The 24,949-nt window shown below is 40.2% G+C and overlaps 2 protein-coding genes across 14 annotated transcripts in view; one reads left to right on the forward strand and one right to left on the reverse strand.

The window, feature by feature from the left end:
- LOC109860516 (calcium/calmodulin-dependent 3',5'-cyclic nucleotide phosphodiesterase 1-like) overlaps positions 1 to 24,949 on the forward strand; it is a 98,153-nt gene that overhangs the window by 58,365 nt on the left and 14,839 nt on the right. For all 13 annotated transcript variants that reach the window (XM_020439668.1, XM_020439735.1, XM_020439744.1 and 10 more), the window contains 3 exons: positions 22,748 to 22,924; positions 23,567 to 23,774; positions 24,709 to 24,822. In XM_020439668.1, coding sequence (XP_020295257.1) covers positions 22,748 to 22,924; positions 23,567 to 23,774; positions 24,709 to 24,822 — 499 coding nt within the window. The remainder of the gene's footprint in view (positions 1 to 22,747; positions 22,925 to 23,566; positions 23,775 to 24,708; positions 24,823 to 24,949) is intronic.
- Positions 1,358 to 10,814, reverse strand: LOC109860575 (alpha-glucosidase-like). Its single transcript, XM_020439772.1, has 9 exons — positions 10,701 to 10,814; positions 10,192 to 10,358; positions 9,386 to 9,723; positions 7,255 to 7,380; positions 4,154 to 4,567; positions 3,441 to 3,696; positions 2,507 to 2,702; positions 2,061 to 2,201; positions 1,358 to 1,901 (listed from the first exon to the last, which is right to left on the reverse strand). The coding sequence occupies exons 2-9, from the start codon at positions 10,340 to 10,342 to the stop codon at positions 1,829 to 1,831; spliced, it is 1,695 nt and encodes a 564-aa protein (XP_020295361.1). The 5' UTR covers positions 10,343 to 10,358; positions 10,701 to 10,814; the 3' UTR covers positions 1,358 to 1,828.

Here is a 24,949-nt window from a genome sequence, read left to right on the forward strand (position 1 = left end):
TTTTATATTTAAAACGAGAGTTCAATCATCAAACTTTTTTTGTTCATAACTTTTTTATAAACAATGAGCGACGGATAAAACCTTCATATTATTATTCAGAGAGGTGACCTTGATAACATATGTCAAAATTGTTGAGATCGGAAAATAGTCCGTATAACTGCATAATTACCTTGCATACTTATTTGTTTCAAAAATAAATTGTGTTGCAACGTAGATAAGAAAAGAGTTAAAATGAGAATAGGCACGCGTAAATAAACAAGCACCTATTACGTCTAAAAAGTAAATTTCATTTATTTATCGTACATTTTCATTCGACATACACATCTCGTCTAGACGTCGCGCGAGCGCGTCTTTAAATATGATCGAATAACAGCCGAGTTTTTCGTCGGGGAGTCATTCACGCGCGCGCGCGCGGGGGATGAATAAAACTAAAAAGAGCGGGACAAAATTAGGTTCTGAATACACACTGCGCAACAAGCGCCGTTGAGTTTCTATTCGTGGTAATTATGCGGACACTGTGCGAATCTACATTTCGGCGCGGCTCGAGCGAATGCAGATGCCGGTTTTACGATCTCTGCAAGTGAGCCACGTTGAAACGAGCTAAAAGCATCATCTCCAAGCGAAAGATTCCGCTTGCGCTCCGTCCGAGATTTGCATCAGGATTATATAAATTTTTAAAGGAACTAAAAACAAAAAGTAGATACTTTTGATGTCTTTTAGTTTCTCCCCTCACAGTTCTTAATTTAAAACTTTAACGCGGGTAACATGACGATAGTTTGCGAAGAAAAGTATATAAAACTTTAATGACAAGTATAAAACTAGAAATGTGTATTCGTGAAATAAGTTTTATCTCGACATCAATTAATTTTAAATATCGACGATGTAATATCATTTTAAATAACATTGACGACGCGCGTCAGAATGTATATATTTTTCTTGCAATATGCAAATTTCTCTGTCTCCGAAAAAAAACGAACCGATAGTGACGAACGTCATCCCGTGAGAATTTGCGGAATCCTTTTCATGAAGTAACGACCGATCCAGAGACGATCTTTGGGGAATGTCACGTATCCTAAAGGGTTTGAGAGAGAGAGAGAGAGAGGGAGTGAATGGGATGGACAGGGCTAATGTAATTTTGCTTGCTCCGGGAATGGCAAATGTTGGAGAGAAAAACTGTGTAAAACGGAAGATTAAATTCTTAATTTACGTTCGCTTTACGACCACGCGGCGTGTAAAGCCGACCTCCGGAGATTGATATTGATACAGTTGCGACGATGATTCTCGTGCGGCTTACGAAAGGTTGAACAGTTAATAAGTTTCAAGGAAAACTGAGACGAAGCAATATACATAGTGCGAGTGTGTTGAAAGGTGTTTTTAATAATAATCAAGTGTTTACATAAAAAGTTAAAAAAAAAAACAGTTTAGCGCTTTTGTTTGCTCTTAGAATTCACATATTTTTTTTTATTGAAATACAGTCGACAAAATACAAACGACGTTGTTGTTGTTAATGGAAAATTTATTGTTAGTGTGTACTTTGTGCTCGTACTAACGTGCGTTATTTTTTTTTTTTTTTTTTACTGTAATTCGTCGTTTGTGCGAGTCGTTCTTCGCGTCGTAGACTAATTTATCCAATAAGCTACGTGGACCGGTAATAAATAAAACAGCAACGCTACGTGAATGTAAATAAGTAGCAAGGCAAGATGATGAGTCTCGGGAGAGCCGTTCTTACGACCGAATCATCTCTCCCCTTTTCTGTAAAGAACTATGAGAAATTTCCGCTTAATGTCTCTGGGCCGAATACTCGTTTCCGCAGCTTTTCATTCGGTCTCTACGCCGTGGTCTTGTATATCACGGCGCCGGATGCGGGAATCTTCACGGTGGTGACGTCTTCGACGATCTCTCTAAACACACAAAGAAAACGGATGCAATAAGTTTTTTTAAAAAGACAAGGACATATCAATAAAGCGCGAAATAAGGTACAGCAGTATAAAAAAATATCTCTCTTCTTGATATCACTTTCGATAACTCGCGTCAGTTTTTTGCGAAATGCGCATACTTACCCAATCAGATGAGCAGCGTTCGTGGACGCGTAATAAACCGTCAATTGATCTGAGGCTTGTTGAGTGAGCGGCGTTAAGTCGACGGTCTTCTCGGTATCCGCAAAATTGACCGCTACGTAAACCGACTCTTCTTCAGTTTTTCTGAAAAGACGAGGTCACAACGATTGTTTGTCTAAAAGATGTTTTAAACATCTTAGAGAGCGTCTGTAAAAGCCTTTCAGACAGGCGGCAGGGTCTGGATAGTTTCTCGTTACCGAGACGTACAAACTTAGTTTCCGCGAAATCAAATAGACATATATATATATATATATATATATATATATAAATGTTAAGAAACGAGAAATGTGTTTTGAAATTGAAAAAGTACAAAGTACATAGAGAAAGAGAAAGAAAGAGAATTAATAAATGTATGTTCTCTGTAAACCAATAAACTTAGCGCGTCTCACCTGGCGAAAGCGAAAACGTCGTCGTCCAATAAAGCTGTTTGTATGTTTCCGTTTCTGATCGCCGGCGATTTACGCAGCTCGGAAACCGCTTTGTACAAGGCGTAGTAGGATCGATCCTGCGTCTTTTGCGCCGCTAAATTAAGCGTCAGGTAGTTCTCGTTGACCGGCAGCCACGTTTTCGGGTTCGTGGAGAATCCTAAAATCGTCGAGAAGCATTCGCAATAAAATATCCGCGCGCAATTTGTATACTTCCGGGATAAATTGCGTGTGTAACGAGAGACAGAAGTTGTAATGATTGACAAATCGTTCGTTCGAAAAACTGCGAACGACAAATCAGTCGAGCGACAAGCGGGCCACAAGCCCGCGATAGCGCGCGCGAATTTTAACGCGATCGATAAAAGCCAACCTGTTTCGCCTCGAGTTCCGCATTCCGCTTTCTTTTGGAAATCTCAAAACGTTGACGAGACTATCGCGTTGATCGTTAATATGTGGATCAGTTGACGCGAAGACTTTAAAACGTTTCGTTCAAACCGGTTTATACACACATACATATGTATCGCACAATTTGTTATTTAAATTTCTTACTGCTTACGTTACGGATTGAATATATATCCGTTGATTCAGCTTTTATTAAAAAATTGAGGAAGTCAATATGACAAGTTATTCTGTAAGTTTAAAAATTATTAAATTTCAAAATATCGTTACGCGCGCACATAATTGAATATTCTTATTCTCTCATCGATCGCGAATATCTTTAAATCTTCGGAGAGTGCGACCCAGTTTCGGGAATTGTGTTTCCACAAATTTCTGGATATAGCCGGCGGACTGATATAACAGAGAGAGAATGAGAGAGAGAGAGAGAGAATGAGAGAAAGAAAGAGAGAAAGAGAGAGAGAGAGCGAGGTGATTGTGGAAAAATCCTCGGGTGACTTACCGGCTGAAGTGGTGTTATCCCACTGGAACGGCGTTCTTGCCGGATCTCTGGACGCTTTCTCGTAACCGTCCTTGCCGGCGTTACAGCCCTGCGGGTCCTTGGTGTCCTCCCACGAGATCCACGTGTCCTCCATACCGATTTCCTCGCCGTTGTAAGTCACGCTCACGCCCGGAAGCAGCAGCGTCATCATTGTTATCGCTTGTGCTCGTTGCGGGCCGTAACGAGTCACCAATCTGGACTTGTCGTGATTTCCAGCCTGCGAAAAGATCGCGTGAGCTTGGCTTGCGATTTGATAACACGTTGCGTTGTCGATTGATGTCAAAAAAAAATCGCTAAGTGCCGTATTGCGAAACGACGACGACGACGACGAAAATCGCGCGATTCGATTACTTGATAAGCGAGAAGTTACGTAGCGTTACGTAGAAGAAAAAACAAATGATTTCAACGATCGACGAAAAAAAAAAGAACATGTTTTTCTCTCGCGCGAGAAATATCGTTTCTCTTAAAAAAAGATTTGTGATTTCCATTTGTGAGATCTTTGTGGAAAAAAATTCGAGCGAACTGTTGTTGTTTCGCAACCGCGATGGAGTGTCATATTTCTCTATCACGATCTAGAGCTCAGCAAGCTCGAAAATGTCGGGATCTCCCGTTCGCACACGTCACCCGGAGCGATTCTACTAATTACACGAGAGATCTGTCCGATCTCTACCTACCACCCAGTTGGCAGTTCCGTCCAGAATCGGCATATTCAGCATCCACTTATCGACCAGTCGCTTGTAATCGGCCGCGGTGGAGTCCTCGTTCGTGTCAGTGACCAGACCGAAGTTGAAAGGAAAGTGCGACCCGTACACGTAATACTTCATCGTCGCTGTAAGATTTGCGTAAGCCTCCATCATCATGATCCTCTCCTCGGGATGATACTCGTCAAGGACTTCTCGCCATTTCTTGACTATATCGTAAGTGCGCTGCTGACCCTGAGTGTAGATTTTTTCCGTGTGTCCCGGATCATTGGGATCTGGATTGTCCGTGAGCGGCTCGTCCAGGAATCTCTGATCCTCGCATAAGAACGGTATCGCGTCAATCCGAAATCCGTCCACTCCCTTGTTCAGCCAAAATCTCAGAACGTCCTGAGACAAAAACGGCAAGCAAACATGCTTCAGTAAAGTTCCACGTAACCTTCGGTTTACGACGTTCAAACGAATGAAACTTCTGTGCGCTACAAATTACAAGTAATCTGCTGTACGTGCAAGTTACACATGTACATACGCACGTGTACGTACGTATATACGCGCTGTTATCGAAGACCTTTATTCGAAACAATATTTCGCACATGCGAGGTCGGCACGAGATGATTCAATTAATTATTCTATTGTTTTTATGCCATTTGTTTAATTGGTCATTTCGACAAATATCTCGACGCAGAGAGAGAGCAAACTTTATACAACAAAATTTTTATAATTGCGCACGCGTAATTGTCACACATCGTTTCTGTATTATTCCGTTTATTTTATTTTTTTATTGTAATGTTCCAATATTTGAAAATTTTTATAGAAAGTACGCGGGCACACTTTCAGTGCGCTAAGTTAAATTAAAAAAAAAAAAGAAAAGATGATCGCACGTTGAAAATATTGGATTAAAGAAAGAGAGAGTGAGAAAATTGCTCTTCACTCGACTTCGCTTGATTCTGTAACGTGAATGTGACATTCGGAAAAATGTTGTGTGACAGGAGAGACTTGAAGAAATTGACGCTGCTGGTAAAGAAAAACGTTTCGCTCTCTTCGGAGAGCAATTTTACAGTTAGGACGAGCAAAGAAATTGAATGAGACATGTGTCGTGTGTTGCGGTCTTTCTATATACCTAAAGAAATTTTTGTTGCTTGCTCTTTCAACGGGAGAAATACATCGGAATGAAGTATCTGTTTTGTGAGCGGAATGTACAAAAGATACATTTTCTGACGGCGCGGTGTTTTTCGCGAATTTAAATGTCGCGAAAAGTTTTCGAGGCTAGCCAACGTCGAAATGATTGCAAATTGCATCACGCGAGCTCGCTGTGCGACTCCTGTGTGTATGTTGTACGAATACGTAGTTTGTTCAATTCGTATTTTATCGCGTGTACCACACTGTACTTTGCAACTTCTAGTATTACGGTCGTGTGTATTCCGTCATTTTACTGTTTCTCGAATTACGTTGCGCGCAGAATTTGTGATATAACGAACCGAGAAACTTTTAACTAGTATTACACGCATACGAAAATTCATATTCAGAATCCTTGGCAGCGTAAACGAAAAAAAAAAAAAAAAAAAAAAAAAAAAAAAAAAAAAAAAAAAAAAAAAAAAACCGCGCGCGTTTTAACAACTGTTTGGAAAATCTGACCTTTTGCCTTTACTTTTAAGTGCGTGGTGCAAATAATTTGTTTGAAAGTTTGTTATTCCGGCTCGGCGAACTAATGTGTTTGTTAAAGTGATCGTATAATTATCCGGCCTCTCACGCACGCGTTGCTGACGTGTCGTCGGTCGTGCGATCATTACCGATTGTTCCCGGTTAGCGTGTGTGCGTTTGGCGCGGAAATTTGTTTTTTTTTTTTTTTTTTTTTCTAAGAGTGCCTTTGAAAAATTGACGAATTATGTTCACACACGTCCGCTTTCGTGCGTTCGTCTTGAGCATAATTTCACGCTCGTCGCGCTTCGGCTAATTGCATCCGCTTTGCATGAATCAAAACACATCTGTTTGTCTGTCTCGCACATTTTCAGCAAGCGTTGATTTATTTATAATGCGCGCGCGAATGTTGTGTTGTTAATTACTCCCGGCTGTTATTTCGCGCACGGCACGCACGTTGCCTCGACGTCGATCGTTTTCTGTCGCCGACGTGATTTTTCGGTAATCCGAGCCGAGTTTTAGCAGAGAAGCGTCGTCTTTGCTTCGGGATCAAAGCCGGGAGAAAAGAAACGACGACGCGAATGTTTGATTCTCTCAACGATGTGCGCGAAAATCCGCCGCTGCGGGAACGACGACGAGGAGCGGGGGAGGGGAAAAGCGGATGATGCCCCTTGTGTGACAAATACAGGTCGGATTTATTTTTCAACCCTCTCCCTAGTCGAGCGACACCGACAACGTTGTAATCCGCCGTCCTTACTTTGCCGCGCGGTTATCCGAGACAACGGAATAACAAGATAATCCGATATCGCGCGACTCGGACCTAAACGAGACTATATATGTTTAATTACCGATTGTTTTCCCTTTCGCGGACCGCAATTAGGCTTCCTATTAGATTTCACGTACAGACGCGGGCGATTAATACCGGGCGATTCGAGTGATATAAAGTTTGGTTTTGCGAGATAAAATTCCCGGAGAGAGAGAAAGGAAGAGAGAGATATGTATACGATATCGTTTTATTTATTAGTCGCTCTGGGGAAGTTCCGCTCAAACGCATAAACATAAACAAAAAAAAGAAATAATAAAGATGAAAAACCTAACGAACAAAAAAAGAAAGCATGAAAAATGAATGTGGAAAAAAATCAATAAAATATTAATTATGAAAAAATAAAAATGAGAGAAAGAGACAGATCGATTGATAAGCACCATTTAATTAATTCTGTCTAAATACTTAGATTCTTATTGTTAGAAAACTACAAAATAGTAACAATTTTCTCGACAAACACACAGTGGTAAATTGAAAGTAGAAAGCGCAACTGTGTGCAATCGTTTGTTTGCACTAGTTAACAGAATAAAATTATAAATATCATTTTCTCCCATTGATGACACACTATTAACGCGCAAATTTAATTACGCTCCCGCGCGATCAAATATATACGTACCTCCATTTCCTTCACCACTTGCTCGTTCTCGTAATTGAGATCGGGTTGCTCCGGCGCGAACTGATGAAGATAATACGCTTGTCGTTCCTCCCGATAAGTCCATGCTGGTCCGCGGAACACGCTCACCTATATATATATATATGTGCATGTTCAATTATTTCAATTATCCGATTATAAAATCGATCGGCACGCGCAGCAGCCTCAAAGCCAATCGCTATCTAGAACGCTCTTGAAGTCGCTGATGCGGAACAACGTCAGAATATCATCGAAGAGCGTTCGACGCATTGGTCAAAAAAAAAAAAAAAAACTGTACTTACACATATTATCGTTTATTCCGACATTCAGAAAAAAAAAAAACGCTACACGTGCACGCGTAGCTCGGAAGTGCTGACAAAATAGTTGGCGCGCGTGCTCGTAATCGCGATGATGGATCACGAACGCGGTGTCTCGACGAACGGGAACATTTTTCAGATTATTAAGCACAATCCGAAGGGATAATAGAGCGAATAAGAACCGATTAACCGAATGCGAACCGAGACTTAGACGGAATTTTTTTTTTTTTTTTTTTTGTATTTTTGCTCGATTGATTGAAGACCACCAGAATTCGAAGTGAAACCACTTAGAATGCTCGAAGTCGAATCGAGCGTCTTTTCAAGAATTCTTTTCCGAATCATTTTGCTTTACCGCGGTATACTCGATAAGATATCTTCGAGTCTGTCGTATTTTTCCTAACACACAGATAAGTGTTTCAATGATTGGACATTTATTAAATATTAATCATCCAACAATTCTCTGTTTGTTTTAAGTATTTTTTAAGATGGTTGTGAAGAGTTTAACTATTTAATCTGGAGAATCAGAATGTAAAAAAGAGATAACGTCGAAAACCGAGCGAGATAGGATGTTATAAACACCGATAATGCCGAAATTTTTGCGCGCACGTGTGCTGTCGATAGCGCCGTTGCCTTTTGAAATATAACTTGAGAGAGTTTATAGAAATTATTCTAAAAAGCTAAATAAATTGTTCATTTTCGAATAACGTTGTGCGAGCTCAATATCTGAACTGAGCTTAGTCTAACAGATGTATTCTTGATTATTAGTTTCTAGCTAATTTTTAAATTTATATAGATTTTTTTTATAAGAATAGAGGGGAATTTTTGTATTGATTTCCCTCGGGGTTACAATATTTCTTTACATTCCTTTTCCACATTTTCCACGCTCAATTTTAAGCTGATTCGATTCAATTCGCTTTTTCAATCGATAAACTCGACTTGAAAGAGACCGAAAAAATCTGACGGTGCCATCGCACTCGGGCATGGGCGTCCGCAGGCAAACCTCGGTATTTGCCTCTCCCCCTGAAGAGGCAAGTTTTTTTTTCACAAATTGTGTTTTTTTTTATCTTGAAACAAGTTTGAAAAATCCCTGGTTTTAAAATTAAATCATACATCTGTTCGTGAAAACTCTCTCTGTACAATGAAACCTTTCTGTAAAACTCATAATTTTTGAGACAAAAAAATTGCTCCCCTGAAAAAAATCCGGACGCATGCACTCAGGCCGGGAGACCACCGGATCGGTCTATAAATTGTTTTTATATAATTTTAGTTCTTTAATAAATGTCCGGTTAACGAAACAGAATTTAGATCTTAATCAGATGTTGTACTCTATCTCATTTTAAAGTTACGTAATCGCGCGCTCAAATACACATCTCGCGGTGAATGTGAAACGCCGAGGTGCAATGCCGAGATCATTTGTGCGTCTCGGCGATAACGGAGGGAATTATTTACGACGCGAGCAACTTGCCGCAAGCTTAAATATCCGTTGATGTTTAATCACCGTTTATATCTCAACGTTTCTCTCTCAACACCGCGAGAGACGAAGATTAATAATAAAAGCTGATTTAATCCAGCGCTGGGCGAGAGCGCGTGAAATAGATATACGCGGTATAGATACGCGGGAATTCGAACAGCGCGGGAAGGTAGTTCGGGTATTCGGATTAATACCGCCAACTTTGAGAACGTCGGCCAGCTTCCCGGTTCTCGCCTCGTTGTCAAAGTTTCCACGCGCGCTATTTCACGATGAGAGGAACGGTGGGCGACGGAGCCCCGTTCCCCGGGATTATATCCTCGTTGCTCACCCAATTGTTCGGCGGCGTGCGAGTCCCGTTCGGCAGCACATTGCCTTCGCGCCACACGTAGAAGTCCTTGTACGGCGGGATGCCCTGCAAACTCTTCTGGAACCATTCGTGCTTGTCGGACGAGTGATTCGGCACGAAGTCCAAGACGACTTTGAGATTCAAGTTGCGCGCGGTTTTCGTCAGTTGCTCGAAGTCCTCCATGGTGCCGAACATCTCGTCGATGCCACGGAAGTCGGAAACGTCATAGCCGAAGTCCACCATCGGGCTTGGATAAATCGGCGACATCCAAAACGCGTCAACATTAGACTCCTTCAGATGTTCCAGCTTGCTCGTGATACCTGAGCATGAAACATATTGTATCTTAAATCTTTAAACACGCTCAGCGACGAGATCTCGTTCTAATAATTCTCAAGGAAACTAAATCGAGTAAATTTCCCCGGTTGTTTTATTTTTTTCAATAAAACGTCAGATTGAGAAATATACGCAGTCAATTATTTGCTTTGAAATATCCGAAATAAAGCGATTTTTTAAATACTTCCGATTGATTCGGCAAAAACAATGTTTGTTGTCGAAAATGTTCGAATATATACTAGACAAACAAACATACAAAATAAAAAACCTAATAAATTGTAAATATGGAAAAACTATAAACTGTAAATATAGAAAAAACTGTAAAAATATTTTTTTGTATTTTATTGTATACGCAAATGTGTATCTCGACTTGTTTGTTGAATTTTTCGAATTCTAAAAAAATGCAAGTTTATCTTCTTGTTCGAAGAAATACGTTTATTTTTTTTAACACACACCTTTGAGATCTCCCACGCCATTCCCGTCGCTGTCTTTGAAGCTTCTAGGATAAACTTGGTACAGCGACATTGTCTGCCACCATGATTTCGATTTACCGTGTGCGACATTGCACAACAGCAATATCGCACAGAGCAGTATCACACCCCTCATATTTCTTCCGTTACAACTTGAAAAAAATAAAAATCGAGTATTAATTACGTACGCTAAAAGAGCGCGTATCGACAATTTATATTAGTTAAAAATACAGACGACGAGCGCGAACTAATTCTATCTATGTGTAACAATACAACGGTTTGGCTAAAAAAAAAAAAAAATACGATACGCGGTAATACAGAACTCGTTTCGATCGAGTTTCGTTCAGCGGTAACAAAATATATTCTATAACACGGATGTGTTGCGGAAATAGCTGCGTTTTAAGCAGCAAAAATAATATGTTGTTGCAACATTTGTGAAAAACAACGCGACAGAACGGCAATTAACCGCTTTTATCAAATTTGCGCGCACTCACTATTTATTGACGACGAGTGGCTATTCCGGAATGTGTTAATGGAGAACTTCTCGAGCATCTGCTGCAAGATGTACTGTTGAACAGCAAACCAATCTTTCCTCTTTTATACCCGTATTATGTAACTCCGCGCGATCGGTAGGAATTCCGCGGAGTCGCGCGAACTGTTGACGATATATATTTTTTTTTTTTTTTTATCTAATCGAGGCCACACGAAAATATGTGTCTCTCGGACGCGATTGCTTTATCATCTAGATGTTTTAAGACAGATTGTCATGTTTTTTTTGCCACAAGATCCGGAGTAGGGTTTGTCAAAACGACGGATGATGACTCGTCGAACAAAACAAGCGCGAGGAAATTACGCATTTGCAAATATACACACATTGCACGCGTGGGATTTTCCGCGATTAATTAAATTTTCACGTCGATATAAACTGTTAATAAAGATTTATTTAATTAATTTTCAACAACTATAATTGCTCTTGCACAAATCTTACGGGATTTATTCTATCGGCGTTTCAACACGTCGAGCTTAATTTTGCTTCAAACTCTTTTGTGTACGTTTCTTTGTGGAAAGAATTTTTTTTTTTTAAAGAGATAAAATTATAGAGAGATAAAGTCGTAGAGGCACAGATGTTGTTTGAGAGACAATGAATTTCCGGCGAAATTTCGTTGTTAACATATCACCATATCACGCTAATATCAATTTGATATCTAGATAATATAATCCTAGTGTAAAATCAGTGATATAATATCAAATCAATAATGCAAGATGAGTGCGTGATAAGAAAGGATTTTGATAAACAAAGTGATTATTTAGTATGTAGATAAAACAACATATGTACATGTTAAGTTTAATATCAATGCGCTTATTATCAACGTCACTATCTTTACTTTAAAATTGGTTGTCTTTTGTGAAATAAATTCTGATCAAATGCGCGAGATTATATCGAGCTTCACAAAAAAATATATAACAGTTTATCTCAATTGCAGGTTTGCTTTTTCGCGGTTATCAGAGATAATTTAATTTGCATTTTCATATACAAAAAAAACAAGCGTATACGTCGATATGACGAAGTATGACACATACACAAATAGAAGAATAAAAATATAAGACAAAAAACAAGTTTAGTTTGTACATAGTTTTGTGCAGAAATAATTAATTGGTGATTAATCCGACGAGTCGCAACACGTTACATACAAATAATTTATATAAAATGCAAAGGTGAGGTACGAAAAATATTTATCGAGAAAATTAGCTGTCACACACGCAGCTGTAACAAACTATGTATATATAAATAATATATTTTGCAATTATATAATTATCTAGTTAATTATAAAATTTATCGAGAAAGTACGAGAAAATTGACCTGGTTTTAAAAAGAATAATTGTGATTTGTTTTTTTTCATTAAAAAAATCAATTATGATGCACCAAGATAAATTTCATATTGGACAGTAAATTTTTTTTTTTTTTTATTTATTAAATTTCATATTCTTTGAATGAAAACTGAACGTTTACATATACATATATGAGGGAGGGAGAGACGGAAAAAAATAGAAAAAAAAATGGTCTTCTTTCTCGCGCTACGCGCAAGTGGAGTTTCGAACAAAAATTTAATCTCGCGACCTCTAAAAACATTAACGCGATTGCGCAATGTTTCATATAGAACTTGCCTGTGAAATGCGTCTCCCAAAGCTTCACTTCATTAAATACTAATAAATAGATTAAAAATGCATTACGCCGCCGCGTCTCACATTATCTTGTATAACATAAAAATTAATTAAATAATTAAACGATAAAGTCTCATAAAATTTTTGGTATTAAAATTGCACTTGTGTTTATTTTATATAAAGAGAATTTATATTATCAAGACGCGATAAAATCACCGCCCGCTCGAGAGAAATCGCGCGGGAATTTTGTGCATCAACAACACGATTATTCAATCGCACTCGTTTTTTCTTCGTCAGAAAACGGCGTTGATTAAGAGTCTGCATTATTCAGACACGTGAATATGTCAGGCTCGCTCTCGGAGGTCAGAGTTGAATTTCATCCAGGACCGCAACAGAACCCTCCGGCTTTTCGCGCATTGCGCACAAGCGTAAAACGCACAATGCATATATCGTACGGTTCATATCTAGCGTGCGGCCGCAATTGGAAATCAGATTTGCTGAGTATACGCGTCGCTAAATTTAGTTGCGCGCGAATATAATCTCTCCCCGCCGCGCGTTTTGTCTTGTTTTTCGCTCGCGCGACGAAATGGGAAGAGACAAAAACGAGACAATTGTGTGAAATATTTATTACGGGCAAACGAACGCGCGTTGCCCCGAGCGAACGAACTGCATTCCCGAGTTAAGGTCTTTGTCCAGACACTCGAGGTCTATTCCGTCGGGAAAGGTCTCTCCACACACAGATACGATAATCAATAATCCAGGTATGCGCATCTTCGGACGTGTGTGTGCGCGTGTGGTCGTATACGCGAGCACTCTACGTGTGTATGTGTAACATCGAGTGCCGTTGCGTCGATGACGTTCGCTCTGCAAAGCTGCAGTCATCGATTTCACTTTGCTCTTTTTATATTTCGATTCGCTCGCGAAAAAGGCAAAATGGCAAATCTCCGAATTTTCAAGCTTTGTTTGAGCTCCGGTCAATTCCGATCACGTTCCGTTTTCAAACTTCTCGTAAAGATAAAGTCGCCGTCCACTTTTGCGAAACTCCAACAGAAACCACGAGAAATTTCGCGCGAGTTGAACGGAACAAAAAATTCCTCTCAGATTTCGACGCGATAACGACAATAATTGAGAGAGGAAGTTTTTCAACGCGGAAAGCTGCGAATTGAGTTATATAACGAGTTCCGGCGGCTTTCTCGATCTTAATGAAGAGTTGTCGTGTGAGTAATGACAGTTTTTTTCAAAGGAACTGCGACTAACTGAAGTAATTGGCGTCTCAAACGGAGGGGTTGAAAGCAGCTTTAGTCAAACGACGATTTTGTGAAACAGAGAGATTGATATATACATTTCAATTTTGTTTGCCGTCGAAACGAGGTGTTAAATATTTAAGTTGTTTACAAATTGATTTATGTATTGAGCGAATTCTTCTCTATATTAGAGCTTTAGATATTTTCGCGGATAAAGATAAACGATTTCCTGCCTTATCTCTCTCAGATTTACCCAATTGTCAACGGAAATTTCATATCTGGCGATCGGAGAAGAGACAAGCGCGTCTTTATCAGCATAATATAATCGGTATGTTCAATTACCGTCAACTTCGAAATCGTCTTTGTGATAATGTAATTTTTCTATTATCGTTAATAACGTCAAAATATACAGTTTTTTTTTTTTTATCTTTACCGAGTCGCGACGCGTGTCGTCGAGAGATTTTAATAAAGCGGAAATTTTTGAAATTGAGAATCCCCGAAGATACCTCGTAACAGTCTCTTGCTCAAAGGAAAATCTCTTTCGAGTCGAAATCTTTCACGTCTCCCAATGATGCTCGACATATGAAAATCGAACAGCACAAGGAAAGACCTCTTTCAGCCGTCACGCAAGAAAGTTACGTTGTACGGAAGAGAAGAACGAGATAAGCTTTCCTCGGCGAGAAAGTGTGTGTGTGTGAGAGAGAGAGAGAGAGAGCATTTTCCGTTTTCGATTTTTTGACGAAAAATGCTACGTACTTTTTCATCTCTCGAAGTAGCTCTCGCGTCGGAAAAATGGTATTCGTCAATCTTGCTTTATCCCTCGAACTCTAACCGCAATTACAAAATCGTACGAAAACAACGCGAACGTCAAATTGCATTCGGCAAAATCGAACAAAGCAACGCGAACGTCAAATTGCATTCGGGCGTTTGCTCGAGCAGTTAAAAATCGGCTAGAAAAGCGCCGTGCGCGCGTCATTTTACGTCAAATAGTATTCAGTAGAATAATTCGTGATCTATCGCGCGGAATTGCGCGGACACAACATTTATTGACAGGTCTCTTTCGACGAGCGTGCGCGCGTTAATTTACGCGCCGTAAATAATTACGCACATTACGCCTTGCGCAAATTACATTAAATATATCGCTAGCGAGAGAGCGATGTTCGATAGACAGATGATATTATCTCATTTACTGGTTTTATTGCACATATACATGTGTATCGCGTAAAATAAATTCCATGATGCGTGTAACGCGATGGAAAATGATTATTGATGAAAAAATTTGCGCGTTGGAGAGTTATTGTAATTATTGCTTTCTCTTTTCTCTCTCTTTCTCTTTTTTTTTCTTCTTCTTCTTCGTAGCTTTTCTTGTGTGCGCTTTGCGCGTCATGCTTCGTCACATAATACGCTCTTATCAGAGAGAACAGCATTTTCGACCGCTGTTATTTTATTTTTGCGATGAAAAAGAAATTTCCGCTTTTTTTTTCGAAAACGTCAGAATTATGCAGCGACACGTCCAGGAATCATCCATATGTGATCTATCGAGACTCATTTGAGATTCATTATATTCATAACGACGACGACGACGGAGATCCCGCTATATTGAGAAGGTGAATAACATATCAATATTGACTTTTTTTCAGCCGGTGTGTAAAAAAAAGAACATATAGACGCTCGCACGCGCGCACCGTGGCATCGTTTTTTCTACTATCAGAAAAATGCGTTCGCGATATCGCGCGCGTTTACAGATGTGTTCGCGGAAAAAAAACAAAAAAAAACAAAAGAAAGAAAAAACTAGAATGGAGGGAATAAACGTAATGTACGTGTACGCCATTGTACGTTATAAAAGTTTACTCCTCTGGGTGTAAGTACGTGCAATACGGATAAAAGTGCACAGAAACATCAACTGCACGTTTGTTTCTGCTCACAGGTTAAAGCACGTACGTATTTTAAATCTTGAGAGTCTCGTGCGCGCGCAATGCGATTGCGAGAGTCGCGAATCCCCGTGTACGTGTGTGTGTGTGTGCGCGATCCTGCGAAAGGACTACTCAAACGACTCAACGACACATACGATATTCCAGCTTCTGGAATATTGAGATGTAAAACAACTTTTCTGGCATAACGGATAACGTTACATGCTGATAGCTTCGCGAAGCTGGCTTACATCTGTTTTGCAACATGCGCGTGACAACTTCCTTCGTCGAAATATCATTTTCCCGTATTGTTAAAACTGTCATGTCGCGTGAGAAAATAATACGGCGACAATAAAAAGTAAATTTCAACGGATCGGCAACTTCAAACTCAGTTTTGCGCAATTTCTTTCGCGCGATCGTTGTTTTCAAGTCGTATTTTTGAATCGTTTACTGCCTGACTCGATTGTTATAATTATCTCTTTACAACACACACACACACACACACACAAAAGTATATACCTGCTATTAATTATGTAATAAACTGAGGCAAACGATATTTCGCTAAACGCACAAGGGCTTTGCGCATAAACTAGTTTACTGTTTTTTATGATCCATGATGAGAAAAAAAAATGTCCATTGTAATTACATGTTTTATGTCGATTAAACTCGCTCGAGAGAGAAATTATTGATACATTTGAGGAATAATTATAACGTTTGCGCGCTAGACAAGACAGTAAATTCGTAATGCGATATTCATCGATTTTTAACGGCGCGGCGCCGACGACCAAGTGTATTTCGAGTCTCTTTCTTGGCCATCAGCGAGACGCCTCGCTGACGATCGGGAAGGAGAATGTGCTCTCGCCACTTTGGCCCGATAAAATGACGGAGAAGAACTTCTCGTAGCTAATTTTCGAGCTATTATTTTCTTTTCTGTCAACTCCGTCTGCGACGTCATTACTTCGCATCGCTGTGCGTATATATATGTATATGTGCGCGCGGACTTAGGACAAAGCGGATCAAAATAAATCCCGTCTGCGCGCGTAAATTGAGCGTTGCTCGAGATTTGAGATTTACTTACGAAATTTGCTACTGCGCGCTAAACTCATATTACACAATCAATATAAATTAAATGCGTATACCTCTTGTGTTATCTATACACACATTGTTTATAATAATGCCGGTTATCTGCGTCGATCATTAACGGAGATTAAGAAACAAAATTTAATTATTCTCTCAACAGGAAAAAAAACAATAATTTTTTAATTATTGAGAGATCGAGATTTGTGTTCGAAAACTTCCAGTTTCTTATATAACTTATTTTATATATATATATATATATATCTTTTAATTATGTGTGTACTTGCCGAAGATAATTTTTTGGTCTTGCGATTGTTTGGTTGTCAATCGCCGTCGTCTGGCTTCTTTATCGTTTTTAATCGGATCTCATCGATTAAAATGAAACCGGCACAAAAGGGAGAGAAGAAAAATGGAAAGAAAGGCTCTTGGCCGTGTAATTCAAGACTCCGGTTTGTTGCTCGAGAAACGAAGCCGTAGCAACTACTCTATACACCTTTAATCACATTTATTCAGTAAGCCACCGACGTTTTTAATAAACGAGTAGTTTGTCGAAGCGAGCGCGCTATTACGGCGCGCTGTTAGCGGTGAGAATATATCAGTAAAATTGTAATCATTCCCATTCTCTCTCTCTCTCTCTTTCTCTCTCTCTCTCTCTCTCTCTCTCTCTCTCTCTCTCTCTCTCTCTCTCTCTCTCTCTCCGTACAGTAATGAAGTTTTATTGCTGCTTCGTGAAGTAACGAAGTTTTATTACCATTTCACACAAATCGCTCTCTACAGGCATCGTTGATATACGCAAGTCCCACCCTCTTGACGTAATAGACCGAGATAAAATGTATAAAAGTGGATTGTAGCAAATAGACTTATTTGCGTTTGGCATAAGCCTAAAGTATATTACGACTCGATGTTTTCGTTATGCTGGCGTAACCGGTGGCTTTTTCCATCGAACGGAAAGATTTTCTTGCGGAAAATGCGCTCGCAGAGCTCGCTTAGAAGCGAGAAAGGAGCGAGAATGAGATTATTTTGAGATTCTCTACTCCTCCTTCGATCGACCGATCGCCTAAAAATAGGACGTAGTTCGCCGAGCGTTGCTTAACAACCGGAAATTTATTAATCGGCTTAGAGATTATCGAACTGATATTAAAGCAGCGTATTTACGCCCAAATAAGCCAGTCTTCGAATCCCAAGTCGATTAAATATCGACCTTCTTTGCAATGCATTTGCGGTTAATGATATCGCAATATATATATATAACGTTGAGATTATATTAGATATTATATTACGTAAAGAGAGAGAGAGAGAGAGAGAGAGAGCGCTCTTGTGAGAAAGAGAATTATCTCTCCTTGAAATCTGACACGTTCCTCGACACTTCGATGCATGCAAAACAATCTTCGTCACCGAGATCCGCTACTTCTGTATTCTGATTCTTAACAGAATTTCGCGTCTTTCGGAAAATGCAGTTTCCTCGAGTCGCGCTGTGGAAATTTAATAACGAATGCGCTTTCGCGCGATGACGCGCGCCACGTCAGAAACTTTGTTGTTTTGTTTCGCACCGGTGTGAAGCGCGTAATACAAGTGTCGTTTATTACAGCGCGATCGAAAAGAGAGAGAGTCGTCGACGTCGAAGTAAACCGCGCCGGAACCGTCGCAACTTCGAAACGTTTTCAAAAAAAAACAAAGTCAAAATCCAAACTTACTTGATGTCAGTTTCTCTTCGCGCGAAATATATACAAATTTTATTCATTTGCTTTTTACATTATCGTCCGTCCGATCGTTAAATATATTTTGCGATGTTTGTTGTGAGTTGAGCGTTGGGGGGTGTGTTTCGTCTAACATATACACAAGTCGAGGTGGGCGCGATAGTTTTCATTAAGTTAATGCATCTCTGAAATGACGCAACGCCCGACGACAATCGAGAGACGCGGATGCGTGACGCGTTGGAACCCTCGCACAAACGACGACGATATCTCACGGATCGTCAGGCGTTTCTACACGCATTTCAACACACATATATACTATGCGGCGTTTATATTCTTCTTGCGTTACATCACCAATGGCGCCGGAACGAGAGAAACGCGCTCTGTGGATAACGACGGCAATTAACAGGTTGATTACACCACATTATTCGTGTTTTGCGCGCGGCAGTTTCTATCTAGTTGATTTCGTCGAATAAATTAGTTCTCATCCGCGTCTGCCTGTCAGACATATTACTGTGTAACGAGTTCACACGGAGAATGTTTGAATATTGAAAAAAAAAAATTACTGTCTTCCGGACAAAAAAGGACGAGGAAAAAAACCGTCGTGTTTATCGATAAACAAAACTCGTTTTATGCAAAAATATTTCTATCTAATTACTGTAAAAGTGATTGATAGCGATAAAGCGTTTAAAAATCTCTGTTTCTCGCACGTGCGCACAGGTGGGTAATTGTTTTCAGAAATGTTGAATATACATACAGCGAAGCTAAATACAAAGCGTGAGAATAAAATCGGAGGGTGCTACGCAACGATTAATAATAATGTTATCTTCGTTAGAAGGCGGGCACAGCCTTTATTGCAACATTAATTAAAGCCGTGACGTCTTGACGTAATGAAGATAATGTTGTAAATTATGAATTGTTGTTCGGGTTTAGGATCCTCCAATTTTTCGAAATTAAAGTTTATATATTTATTATTATCGCTCAAAAGCGCGTGAATCTTGTATTCCGACGATTACGGAAGTTATGTTCTTTCTTAACAAAAAACAAGCCTTTTTTGAATTAAATCTTCTTTACTTTCAGTTATAATTTTTTTTTTTTATTTATTTCCAACCAGAAATCTGTACTTTGTACAGTTTTTTTTTTATCTACTCTAATCAATCACGTTTCCGAAACTCACTTTTGCGAAAAATATATTTCATAATTTCGTGCCCGATCGTTTTTCTCTTCCCGATCGCTCACGGCCAATTTTATCTTGTTCGAGATGTATCCCGCGAGTAAACGCAGTTATAGATTATAACGCACACCGAGACGAAACGTGCATTTGAATCGATTGAATCCAACACGAGATTTTCCCGGACGAATACGCGCGCGCGTGCGCGCCCATATTATATGTCGGCAAAAATAAAAATTGAAATTAAAATGAAACGCCAATGTGTGAATTTTATTTTGCGCGTTGGAAAACGCGCGCACACAAACACATACACACATGTATGCGCTATATTGTCTCTCAACCCTCGTGCATTATTCAATGGGAAACGCAATAATTTATACACATACGTACCGTTATGCGTTTGCGTCTGTTCTGTTTGCTTATCCGCTTAGTGCGAATAATTTCATAAACCCCCCATCGTGCCCGTACACATCAGCACTCGCACCGGCAGGTCGGCGCGTTTGAAGGCCTTCGGGAAAAGTGATAGCGCTCCGTGCGAATTTTATTATTTCGAAAATAAATACCCGCGTTTGCGAGCGTGTAGAGATTATTGCGCGGGAATATCTCGCAACCGGACAAAATTTTGTTCATTAATTTTGTTACAGTTGCGCGCGCGACGTATATTCTCTCTCTTTCTCTCTCTCTCTCTCTCTTTCTGACGTATATTAATCGCTCGTCAAAATAAAATCGCTCTTGCGGTCGCGCGTGCGGTGTGACGAGTCCTCTCAAAAATATCCTCAGTCAATTTATCAGGCAGAATCAATCAATGGAATACAAATTTTCGGCCTGTCTTTTTTTTTTTTTTTTTAAAAAACCGCGGGATTATGAACGAACGAATATATATAGCGTCGTGTCGACTTTCCCACGAGTATCGATTTAACCTCGGTGACACCTGGCGATTTTTGCATATTTTTATTGCGTTAAACCATCGGTCGCGTTAGACACAACTGGAGATGCGTGTGTAAATGTACGAGTTCTCACATTTTATTGTAGAAAGCCGTACTACACAGAATACGTAATTATAGAAAATTTCACGTTTCTCCCTCGACGCTGCTTTGGCTTCTCGCCGCGAGCGTGCAACAGAAGGGATGTGGTCGTTACATAAATAAAGTGAGAAACACACGTACCACCACTGCGTAAACCTTTTCTCCTTCGGGACACACAAAAGGCGGTAACTTATTACCGTTCCAATTTAGTTCCTCATATCTTTTGCAAGATTGAGAGATTATTTTTAGGGTCGAAACAACGCGCCCTTTAAACGCGCGCGCGTTGTGCCACGTGTTATCGAACACATCGCCGAATGGGTAGAGAAATTTCCTCCGGCGATATTTGATCGATACGATATCGCGTTTTTCGCGCGCGCCGAAACTTTTGCCGGGAAACCTTAATTTGTTCAATATTAGACAAATAGCCAGAATACATTAACTAAGAATTGCGCTACGCGATAAACAAAATAAAATTGCGATAACGAGGAAGAAAAAACAAAGATTTAAAAAACCCAATCTCTGTGTGTTAAACATACGGAGAATAACGTAGGTAATTTGTTTCAAACAGCGAGGAATATGCGCGACTGACGATCGCCGCAAAACAATGCCGTTTGATTAACTGCGAGCTGTATTATATACGAATATAATTGCGTTTTAGAATCTGCCGCGGATTCAGCATAAACTTGCCGCGTGTGATAGAAACGGGAACGTATATATACCGCATTTGATTAATCACTCTCCGGTTTAACTGTCCAAATGATATTATTTTCTCTGTATGTAGAAACTGTGCGCGGATTTTACACAGAGAAAGAGAGAGTGAAAAGTGGTTGAATTTCCGCGAATTCGGCTTTCTCGCTTTATAATATGTTCAGAGCTCGATTCTCCCTCGCCGACCGCGCGGTATTTATCCTACACATCTTTATAAATAAAATATACATGTTGACATATTTATTTTGTTATTCAGTTGTGTTATTGCACAAACCGGCAATCTCATTTCTTATTTTCCGTACCAGCGATCTCTTACAAGGTGGATGCTCCTCCTCGCGCTTAGAAACACTTCAACTTGTGATTAGCATAATGCGGACCTCAGCTCGGTAACGCGATCGATCGGCTATGAGACTAATTCGCAGACTATAGACAGATGCCGACGATCGATAGCTCTCTCGGACTCCGTCGCGGTTTTGTCCACCGCCGCCGCGTGGTGATACGTGCCTTAGCACGCTTTGTAGTATATCACAATCGCGACAAATTAATATAATCATGATGACGAATTGCGTTTGATTTCGTGAATATTGCATTTACCGGCCATTACGCGCGCCGCGACGCAACGCAAGGCGCGTCCCGCCGTAACACGTGCTAATTACGTTAAACGCGACACGAGCTCGCCCATGTCGGGCGTAAAATATGCAGAGCGCCACGTGTAACGGAAAATACTCAAATTTATCGACAACCCGCACCGTCATCTCATCTTTCTCTGACCGGATTTCCAGCAAGCGCACGCGCGGTAAAAATTTTTAAATAACACGCGTTTTTTTCCGCGTCTTATCTCCGTGTGGTGTGGGAATGTCCCGTTAACGTTTGAATATCCGACTCGCTCGTGATGTCCGACTTTTCTCTTCCTCTGCAGTCCTTTTTTTTTTTTATTACGGTAGGATATTTATAGACGGTGTAATAAGACCGGCACTTGAGAGTCGATTATAACACTTCTGTATTTTCTCAGCGCGCGAAGAGATGGGAGAAAACGCGTAAAATCTCACCTACACAACGTGTAGGAAACTGCGCACTAAACAGACTTTTATCGACGTGAGAAAGCTATATAATAGATATGTATTTGAAATATCACGTCCCGCAAAAATTTTTACTAGATAACAGACCGAGACGCTGTTATATAATTGTATCAATATACGCGTTACAATATGTCTCACACATAATCAATGTGTGTAATCGTCGAAAATACACAGCAGTTCTAACTTTATTACACGTCTTTGATTGACGAAGAGACGCTCCGAGACGCGCGAATCTGCACGCGAAATACGGTCGAAAGAAAAATTTCGAATTTTCGTTGAAAAATCCGTTATTGAGTAATTATCCGCACGAGTTGCACTGATTGACGAATGCATACAAGTGCATCGTGTGCATTTCCTCTCTCTTTTTTTCTCTCTCTCTTTATTAGCACATAACAATAGCAAAATGCTAACTGAGCAATGATTGACGGAGCCGTGCGCTAACTTTTTGTTTTTTTTTCTTCTTGTTGCAGTTGCATCCCCGCCGGACAGACGAGTCACGAGGGATGATATCGGCGTGGCCTCGGCCGGTGCAGCGGCAAACGCGAACAATGCGGCCGCTATCGGCTGCGCGTCGTCGTCGTCGTCGTCGTCGTCCTCGAGACCGCGCAATTCATCCTCCTCGCCCGGACGCAACGGCCAACTCTCCAGTAAGTTTTCGAGGTATTTACTCTCTCCCCGAGATATAACCGCCTCGGACTGTCGGATCACATTTGACGACGAAATGACATGTTCGCATAAGTATGTCGTTCGAAATCTGATTTTGTTCCCGTGACGTTCCGATATTCGCGTATCTCTCTGTAAATATTCTTTTTTTTTCAAATAAAAGAAAAAAGAAAAGGTATCTCTCTCTTGAAAAATTGTTCGCCGCACTTTGCGCGTGTATTAGCTACGTCACCACAAAAGTTGTAAATCTCTGTTTTCTCATTAAATGTTTTCACTTTTTACGAAAAAAAAACTGATCTCTTAGAAAATAACTGATGCCTTTGACGCGTATCAGATATTTTCGCGTGGTTTATAATAACAGCTGTAAGTACTCCGCGCGAAACGAGGTGTTCGCACCGAGAGCGAACTCTCGGAGTATTCTTCAAGGAACGAAATTTTGCGTTGATGTAAAAAAAAAAAGTCGCTATCGCTATTAATCACTGGGAGAAATTAATTATTGCAAATCTATCTCCGCGCGCCGAAAAGTGCGATTTCTTCGAATGAGGGGGGAGGAGGGGGTTGATTCAACGCCGCGTTCTCATTCAATCACATTAATTGGAGCGATTATGTTGTCCATTGTGTTGCAGAGCAAGGCACTTTGACGATAGTACGCCGAAGCTCCGGCAAAAGCAAAACCGGCGGGAGTTTAGAAAGTTCCCCGCCGCCGCACAATCCCGACACCCCGACGTATCAATCCGTCGACCTCGACGATTCGATTCTCGATAATGTCGATCTCACGACGGACTCGCTTCCTGCCGTTGACACCCCCGACGCTTGCGACAAAGCTGCTCTCAGGTATCGTATCACAAATACATGACAACGACGTGCTCTCTTGCGCTATAAATGCGATAGTAGTTCGTATAATACAAGACGAAGGAAGAATTGATTTGTGAAGGATTTTGCGTACACACAAAAGTTCAGTTAGATAATAAAAATGTACAACACACACGGACGAGACATTAATTTCGCAATTTCTCTCTGACAAACCGATTTTGTTGAAAATTTCATGTCGCATAAATTGGTGTAATTTTACAAATCCGCGCGAGCACACGCACACGTCGTGTTTTATCAAGTCTGTCGCGTCAATATTAATGCATCGTACGCGCGACTATCTAATTTATATTATCCGAAAATGCAATTAGAGCATATCACAAATATAATTATTCTCCTAGAATTATTCATCAACCCGCGTTAAATCCGACGATATCGTACGGATTCTGTAAATTGTCTGTCAGTCGCGAACATTAATAATGAGAATCGCGCATTTATATATTGGATCATTAAGTATGAAACTTGACAAATGTATGTATATATATATATATATATATATATATGTATATATATATGTATATATATATTTATTTATTTATTTATGTCAAGTATTTATATAATATATATTTGTCAAATTTTATATTTAATGATCCAATATTTTGCTGCGCGAGCGTATATTATATTCGCAGTTTAATTTACTCGCGCGCGCGCTGAATACTTTGTATAACGCGCGAATACATCAGAATGGGGCGCACGCGTGCCAGTGGGGAAAATATCCCCCGAGGTTCCCTTGAGTCTTTCGAAGGGTTAACTAGAATTGCGTTAGCAATCTCGACTTGTCGCGCAATTATCGGAAAGCGATTGGACGCAAACGTCTAGTTCAGAAAGGCATGTTATTGGCGCGCAGGGAACAAACTCCCGCGCGATACTCCTTTCTCCCTCTCTCTCTATTTTGCAGATTGAGGTGTTTATTGAGGCAGCTACAACATGGGGAAATATCCGCCGAACTGCTCCAACGAAACTTGCACTACGCAGCCCGCGTACTCGAGGCTGTTTTCATCGACGAGACCAAGTAAGTTTTCTCTCTCCGCACGGCAATTCTCTCCCGCACGAGACTAAAAAAAAAAAAAAAAAAAAAAAGAACAACTTCAGCGAAGTATAATTCCGTAATGTACAGAGGCGATTCTTCACGTCAAACG

This window comes from Pseudomyrmex gracilis, unplaced genomic scaffold, assembly GCF_002006095.1.
Source record: "Pseudomyrmex gracilis isolate BER0280 unplaced genomic scaffold, ASM200609v1 scaffold_8, whole genome shotgun sequence".
Taxonomy (NCBI): Eukaryota; Metazoa; Arthropoda; class Insecta; order Hymenoptera; family Formicidae; genus Pseudomyrmex; species Pseudomyrmex gracilis.

What these genes read in the sequence shown, in the direction of transcription:
- LOC109860575 (XM_020439772.1), bottom strand. Translation starts at nt 10,342, where the DNA reads ATGAGGGGTGTGATACTGCTCTGTGCGATATTGCTGTTGTGCAATGTC. An exon ending in TGGCGTGGGAGATCTCAAAG is followed by an intron (nt 9,724 to 10,191) that starts GTGTGTGTTAAA and finishes TTTCATGCTCAG; the next exon opens with GTATCACGAGCAAGCTGGAA. An exon ending in GACGTTTTCGCTTTCGCCAG is followed by an intron (nt 2,202 to 2,506) that starts GTGAGACGCGCT and finishes TCGTCTTTTCAG; the next exon opens with AAAAACTGAAGAAGAGTCGG.